Source organism: Monoraphidium neglectum (genome assembly GCF_000611645.1).
Source record: "Monoraphidium neglectum strain SAG 48.87 unplaced genomic scaffold scaffold02934, whole genome shotgun sequence".
NCBI lineage: Eukaryota > Viridiplantae > Chlorophyta > Chlorophyceae > Sphaeropleales > Selenastraceae > Monoraphidium > Monoraphidium neglectum.
Genome location: NW_014010694.1, coordinates 1 through 7,698, shown reverse-complemented (window position 1 = coordinate 7,698; position 7,698 = coordinate 1). Strand labels below are relative to the sequence as shown.

Here is a 7,698-nt window from a genome sequence, read left to right as displayed (position 1 = left end):
GCGAGGGGGCGGCGGCGTGCGCGCCGCCGGGCGGGGGCGCCTCGACCGCCAGCGACAAGACGTCGGCCCACATGCCCTGGGGGTGGGTGACGTGGCGGTTGTTATGGTTGGGTCCCAGTGTCCTGTGTTGCAACTGATAAAAGGGGGTAAGTAGGGTTTGCCGTGACCCCCCCCCCGCCGGCGGGGGCACGGGGAGCAGCTGCTGGCGACATTCAAGCCATCTTTCCAGGCTGGCAGAGTGCTGCCATCCCGGACTGTCTGATTGCAAGGCTCAGGGAGGCAGCAAGCAATGCACCAGAAGGTCGTCGGCAGGAACGAACAGCAGCAGCCACCAAAGCGATTCGCTGTGCGACGCTCCAGACCCCCAATACGGGCACGCGCCTGCAGCAGGCCGCTGCTGAGGTGGCCGCCGTCCCCCTCGCCGTTCTGGCGCTGCAGAGCGCCCCGCGCCGCTGCGGGCAGCGTCGACGCCTGCTGCGCGGCCGCGGCCGCCGCCTCGGACGCCTTCTGGCTCGCCAGCATGTTGTCCTCGTCAGACCTTTTCATAAGTCAGCAGTATGACCGGTGAGTCATCAGAGCACACAATGAGTCAGCAACACAGAACAGGCATGTGACCAGATTCGATGCAGCGGAGAGGGCGGCCTCGGAGACAAGCGCGTCTACTGCACCAACGCTCGTCGCGTGCGCGCCGTGCACAGTGCACTGCATGGTGCCCGGCGCCCTCTCCTTTCGCCCCTCCCAATCACCTCAGCAGCTCCACTAGGTTCGCCAGCACCCTAAGCCGCGTTTGTGGCCCGCCGCCGCCGCCGTGCAGCGCCTGCCGGTACACCTCCGCCGCGCCGCTGCCCTCGCGCAGGATCAGCGACGGCCGCGCAATGAACAGCAGCCCCATGGCCTGCCGGGGCGCGAGGCGACGCCGATGGAGGGCGCACGAGATATTTTGGACATGGAGAGGCGGTCGTATGTTTCAAATGTTTCAAATGTTGAATGAATGATGGCGCATGCGGGAGAAATACACTGGACATGGTTGGGGTGTGCACGACGCATGCCCCTGGCGGGCGACCCCACCTGCAGCGCCGTGTCGAGCGCGCTGGGCCCAAGCCGCGGCGCCCGCCACACGCGCAGGAAAAGCTCCAGGCACTGCGCCGACGACGGCGCCGCGGCAGGGGGCGGCGGCTGCGCAGCAGCGCCCGCCCCGGCGCTGCTGGGGCCGCTGTCCGATGACTGATGTGAGGCGGCGGCGGCGGCGGCGTCATCAAGAAGGTCGGCCCCATGGCGGCATAGGTGGCCCAGGAGGAACAAGACCCTGAGGCGGGGTGTGTTTTTTGGGGGGAGGAGAGTACGGAGGAATGAGCAGAGGTGGGAGGAGATGAGGGGGGACAGGCGGGACGACAGGGTGTGTGTGCGCATGAGAGGGGTACGAGGGGTGCCACAGGGGCTGAGGGGAGCTGAGTGGGGGGTAAAGGTGGGATGGGGAGGACGACCAAAGCAGCCCCCGGCAGCTGTCGCTCGGGGCCGATGTCCACTCGCCTGGGCAGCTGCAAGACCGCCTGCCTCTGCGCGCGCGCATGCGCCTCGTCGCCCTGCACAGGCGGCGCCAGGGCCGCCTCCACCTGGGTAGAAAGGAGGTAGGGATGGGGTGGCCGACATCAGGAGCCGACAGCGCCAGGGGCCGGCAGGGGTTTGGCTATCGGAAGCCCCCCGTGAGCAGGGTTGGTGCTTAGCGCCACGACTGGGCCCGTGACGCTGGGTGCCGCAGACCTACACCGAGCGATGTTGCCCCGCAGCTGCTGGCCCCTCCACCTGCGCCGCACCTAGACTTGCCCGCTCAGGTTGTGTCACCGTGGTCGCCCTGCTACCTCCAACCACCACACCCGCCCCCTCCCACTTCATGCCCAGCCCCGAGCGCCCTGCCGACAACGCATCGCAGCCAGCCCCGCCCCGCCCGCTCACCACGTCGTACATCCTGCGTGCCATGGCGCCCACCATCGGCCCCACCGATGCGTCCAGCCGCGACAGGCTGCACAGGCAGCCGGATGCCGACACGACCACCTGCCGGGGTTGGAGCAGTTGGGGATGGGCATGGCTCGCGCTGCGTTTGACGACATGACTGTGACTCTTGCAAAAGCGCTCCTCACCTCTGGGGACGCGTGCGTGCGCGTGCCCAGGGTGCTCCTGCCCATGTTTCGGGAATCACAGCGGCGCGCGCAACGCCGCCACAGGGCGGCCGGCGCAGCCACCAATACCGTGGCCAACGCTTGCCAGTCGGACAACCCCCACCCCCTGATGCACGCAAAAGAGAGCAAGGGGCCCAATGGGGCCACGGCATGTGGGGGCGCACCTGCGTGAATATGTGCTTTGTCGTGATGTTGGCAAGGTCACGCGTGAGCTGCGACCCCACGGTCGCGGCCAACGCGCGCAGCTGCGAGGAAGCTGCCTGCAGGACCGCCAGCAGGCACAGCAGCTCCTCGGCGCCGCGACGCTTGGCATCTATGGGGCGGTTTGAGAATGGGGGTAGGGGTTATCATGAGGCGGCCTCAACGGTCCGCAGGGCGCATTGTGTGTGGGGGGAGACCAGCGCCACGCTGCCGATGAGGGCGCGAAACCAGGCAACTGGTTCACGCCGACGTCGGCGGGTACAGGCGGACGGTGATGCATAAGGTACATTTTGCACAGGCGCCCTTAGGGTCGCGCAAGTCTCGCTGGAGTGCATCACTGACAGCCACCCACACACGCCAGACAAACGCGCACTTCTACCAGCACCCAGTCCAACCGATGCCGCCTCCCCTCACCGACTCACCATCTGTGAGCCCCTGCAGCGCCTCAGCGTCCGGCGCCGCCGCGTACGGCGCGAGCGCCCGCACGAACCGCTGCGGGTCCCGCGGCGGCGCGGCCAGCAACGGGTCCGCCGCGGCCAGCGCGTGCAGCGCGAGCAGCCGGGAAAACAGCGCCCCCGACCCTCCTGCCTCCCCCTCTGCTGCCCCGCCGTCCTCGCCGCCATCCAAGCCGCCGCCGCCGCCGCCCTGGAGCTGCACTATCTGATCCAGGAGGGCGTCGGCCACGTCGGCCGCGCCCCTGTGCACCGCCTTGGCCGCCGCCGCCGCCGGCGCGGCGCCGCGGGCGCCCTCCTCCTTGGGGGCGCCCGCGGAGAGCGCCGCTGCGACGACGGCGACCAACGGGTGGTCGGGCGCGAGTGGGAGGTGTATGCCGCGCCCGCCGGCGCTGTAGACAGCGAGCGCGACGCGAGACAGCTCGGCGGCGCGCTGGGCGGCGCCGACGTGCGGCGCGGCGCCGGCCGCGGGCGCCTGCGTGGGGCGGGGGCGGGGCGCGCATTGGCGTGGTGGGGGACCCACGCGAATTGGGGGCAGCCACACCCAAGGACACCCCTCTACGCAGAGCATACAACCCGCAACCAACAAAGTGAAGCGGACGAGCCCGAGGGGCCGCTGCCGTCCGGCACGCGCCGCCACCATAGCTGGCCGATGCCGAAAGCCTGAGGGTGCCAGAGCCGGCTGCAGGCGCGCACCTCGCCCTCTCCGCCAAGCCCCGGCGTGAACCACATGTCGGCGCACAGCCGCGTCACCAGCGCCCGCATGCTCTCCTCGTGGTCCGCCACCCTGAGGGGCGCGGCGGGTGGATTGGACACGTCGCGAGGGGTGGCGTGGCCCAGCTCTCAGTTTTTGACCATTTTGAAGATAACATGTGCAACAAAATGCCTGCACAATGTGATGTGTCGAGAGACGAGCCCAGCCAAGGCCAGGCCGGCCGCGACGAAGTGTGGCGCAGGTCCCCACGCCAGTCGGCCGAGAAATGGGGTAGAGGTTGAGGATGGAGTGACAGGTCAAAATCGTCACTGGCGCGGCCCCGCTGTCGCTGGCCCCGGCCGCACCCACCGCTGCAGGATGGCCACCACTGCGTCAGTCCTGCGCGTGAACCCCGGGCAGCGCGCGCAGCACTCCCACAGCGCTTTGACCGCGCGCTTTCGCATCGACACGCCCTTGTCCTGCGGCGGCGGCGGCGGCGGCAGCGGCGGCAGTTTAGCGGGTTTGCTGCAGCTCTGGGGCCTCGCCTCAACTCCGCTTCGCAGCTGCCCCTTGTCCTCACTCCCCACGAGCGCACCACCCCCTTTCCCCAAATCAACTGCCAAATCAGATCGGGCCGCACACCGACAGCCGCATTTGAATTCGAAAGCACCTCACCGTGCTGGCCTCTGCCAGGACCTCGAAGTAGTCCTCCGCCAGGGCGGGGTCAGTGGTGATGTGCTTGGCCAGCAGCTCCACCGCCGCCTCGCGCACAGACACGCCGTCGTCCTTTGGGTGACGGGTGATGGGCAATGTGCAGGGATTTGGGGTGAAGCGGTGTGTGAAGGGGAAGAGCAGGCATGATGTGGGGTGTGTGTGTATGTGCATGCGTGCGTGTGTGTGAGCGTGTGTGTTTATGTGAGTGGGAGTAGCAGGTCCAGCGTAGGGTGTGAACGCATGTATGTATTTGGGGGGCAAACAGGTGCGCTGTCATGAGGGTTACGCATCAGCGAGGTCGTGGAGGGATTGCTGGGCTTGGAAGGGAGGGCACCAGGGGGCTTCGCATGACCTCATCAAAATATGGGGCGGCAGGAGGTTTTGGGAGGCCCCAGGGGGTGAAAGCGCTGCCGCAACAGCAGCGCCTGTCAGCGCACCGCCGGCGCCGCCGCCAGGCAGCAGCCCTTACGGCGCATGCCCCGCCCGCATCCACCAAACGATGCAGGGGCGCTGTCGGCGCCCACGCGCACCTGCAGCGCCGCAGCGACGCCGCGCTGGACCTCGGGCATAGTGAGGACCCGGGAGTCGACCTCGGCCACCGCACCGATGCACTTGATGGCCTTGGCACGCACCTGGGGTAATGGCCCACCACCAGCGGGCGGATGAGACAGGTTTGCTCAGGTGCGGCGCTCCGGCAGACAGCGAGCGGCCAGGCTGGGGTGCTGAGAACAGCCCACGCAGATGCCCGCACGAAGCTGGGCGGACGCACGGGGCCACACGGCCGAGGCGCCCAAGGGGCGCACCATTGCCGCGTTTGCGTCCTGTCGCTGCCTGTCCCCCGCGTCGACCAGCCAGCCCAGCATCGTGGCGCGCCCCGCCCCCAGGGGGCCGTCCACCACCAGTCGCCGCGCGACGCGGGCGGCCTGGGACGCGTCCAGCGTCAGCGGCGTGCCGTCTGCATATTCCGTCCGCGCCGCGCGAGCGCATTTGCAAATGAGGGCAGGGCGGCATCAGCAGGGGGCGGAGCGATGCCGTAAGCAATAATGCAGAGGGAGGAGTTCTTGTGCAAGGCCCCAACATGTGTGCGTCGACAGCAGGACATGGGCCCCGAGGCGGCACTGCCGGGGTTGCGAAGCGCGAGGCGCACCCTGCGCGCAGACCCCCGCCAGCAAGCCGCCGCCCCGCGCCTCCAGCATCCCGCGGTGCGCCACCAGCAGCGACGCAGCCTCTGACTTGCGCGGCCGCGCGGCGGCGGCCCCGCCGCCGCCCGCCGAGGCGCGCGCGGACGCCACGAGGGCGTCGTGTAGCATCTGGCACGCCAAGAAGCGCCGTGCGCCGCTGGCGCCGCCGCAGGACGCGTCGTCAGATGACTCATTGGATGACGTCAGCGCCGCCGCACCGCCGCCGCCGCCGCCCCAGGCGCCCATGGACTCAAGCAGGACCCGCTGCAGCGTCGCGGCGCGGCGGCCGGCGGCGCCCTCCGCGCCCTCTGCGCCGGCGTCGGGCGCCCCGCCCTCTGCGATGGGCGGCGACAGGGCGGGCCGCGCGGTCGGGCCGGGCTCGATTCGCCCGCAGAGATATGACAGCAGCCCGCGGGTTCAGGGAAGCGCATGGCCAGGACGCAGGCCGCGGCTCCTGGCGAGACGCCCCTTGCCAATGTACTGGCCTGCCACGCACCTGAGCTGCCACTGCGCCTGTCCTTCTGCTCCTCCTCCACCAGGTCAGCCAGCCCCTGCACCCACTGGGACTCCGCGTCCGCCTGCGGTGACGTCATTTGTACGTCAACGCAAAGGGGATGGTGTGATGAGCGTCCGGGCGGCGTAGCGGCGGGTGCGATAAGGGCGGCAGAGGAAGGGCAGGGCGCGCGGTGCCAGGCAGGTCCAGCCAGCGGCGCGCGACTCTGTGGTTTCAGAGGCATGAGGTGTGGAGCATGCCTCCGCACCGCCCCAGAGGAGTCGTTGGTTTTGATCTAGCGATTCATGTCCTTTTGAGCGGCATGGGCCCGCGTGGCCGCACCCGCAGCGCCTCCTCGCAGAGGCCCCTGACGAGATGGCCTGTGAAGTCCACGCAGAGCGCCTTGACGCCAGAGTCGCAGTGGCCCAGGCCCTTCGGTGGGAGCGGGAGGCGGAGAGGGCACAGGCAGAGTCGTAGGCAGTTGCAAAGGCAGAGGCGCCATGGTTGAGATGGATTCAAGGGGGTGCGCCGCTCTTGCAGTCCCTTGCCAGTGCAGGCGGGCGATGGGCCGGGTGCTGGCGGACTGTCGCAGCCGTCAACAATAGGGTTCTTGTCACCGAACGCGGATGACGGGGAAGCGGCGCTTTTGTACTTATGCAGCCCTCACGAGGGGTATAAAGCTGCCCGTTAGCAGGTGTGCATACGAGACGCAAGTGCAGCGAGAGGTGGAAGCGGGCAGGTAGAGCAGTCTGCCGGCTACCTTGGGGCTCGAGAGCGCCTTGGCGAACAGGCGCAGCAGGACGTTAGCGGCGGGCCACTCCGGCAGGCACTGCACCGCCAGCATGTCTGGGGGTGCCGAGGGAAAATGGACGAAGGCATATGCGTGAGAGGAGGGCGGCAGAAGCAGAAGGGCGTCGGACGGCCAGATGGGGGCCTTGACCAGGGGTGCGAGGGCCCCTACGCTGCAGTTCAAGGAGGCATAACCGGCAGCTTGGCGTGCGGGACGACGAAGCGCCAGGGCACTGGCTTTTGTAAGCGCCATTTGCGCAAGCCAATGCTCTGGCGCATTTGCAAGCGCCGCTTTGGCGTGCAACCCTGCAGGTACCACTCCAAAGTGAAGCTGGAGCAAGGCCCCAGAATTGGTCACCTGCGAGCAGGCCGTCCACCACGGCGCGTGTGTCCTGCGCGCTGTCGCTCTTCGCGGCCCTCGCCGCCGGCAGCATGTCAAAGACGCCGTCCCAGAACGCGCCCGCCCACACGGCGGCGGCGCTGTAGCACGCCCGCGCGGCGTCGGGCGGCGCGTCCAGGGGCGGGAGCGACACGCTCGCCTGCGGTGGTGGAGGGGGGCGCAGGGGCGACAGCCCTTTGGGCGGTGGCGCTGCTGGCTGCTTCTCTCACGGCAAAAGCCCCGACCTCCAACACAAGTTTGACGCGGGGCGGCAAGCGAGCACATTGCCAGTTGTAGGTCATGGCGCTGCCCAAGTGCTGGCGCCAGGTCAGTTGTTGAATTTGCAGGGAACCCCAGGCGACGCATGCACAGCGGCGTGCCAGTTGCCCCTTGCCCCCGCCCCACCTGGATCATCCAAACCACGGCCGCCGTCGCCACCTGCACGCAAACCTGCCCGCCGCCGCCAGCCCCGGCGCCCGCGATGCACGGCCGCGGCGGCGTGCGGCCGCTGGCGCCCAGCTGCCTGATAACGTGGGACAGGAAGTCTGCCATGAGGGCGGACCGATGGCCCGGGTAGTGGCGGAACAGCGAGGCCACCAGGCCTGGTGGGGGCGAGGT

At 69.0% G+C, this 7,698-nt stretch overlaps 1 protein-coding gene across 1 annotated transcript; it reads right to left on the bottom strand.

The window, feature by feature from the left end:
- Positions 1-742: 742 nt before the first annotated feature.
- On the bottom strand, positions 743-7,632 carry MNEG_11845 (putative Nipped-B-like protein; the record flags this gene model as incomplete). The annotated part of the gene is made up of 16 exons (XM_014039683.1): positions 743-895; positions 1,069-1,140; positions 1,954-2,052; positions 2,342-2,490; positions 2,801-3,305; positions 3,527-3,617; positions 3,894-4,003; positions 4,200-4,310; positions 4,769-4,870; positions 5,042-5,193; positions 5,386-5,754; positions 5,916-5,997; positions 6,255-6,344; positions 6,673-6,758; positions 7,060-7,240; positions 7,486-7,632. 16 exons carry the CDS (start codon positions 7,630-7,632, stop codon positions 743-745), a joined length of 2,499 nt encoding a protein of 832 aa, XP_013895137.1.
- Between the last annotated feature and the right edge of the window lie 66 nt (positions 7,633-7,698).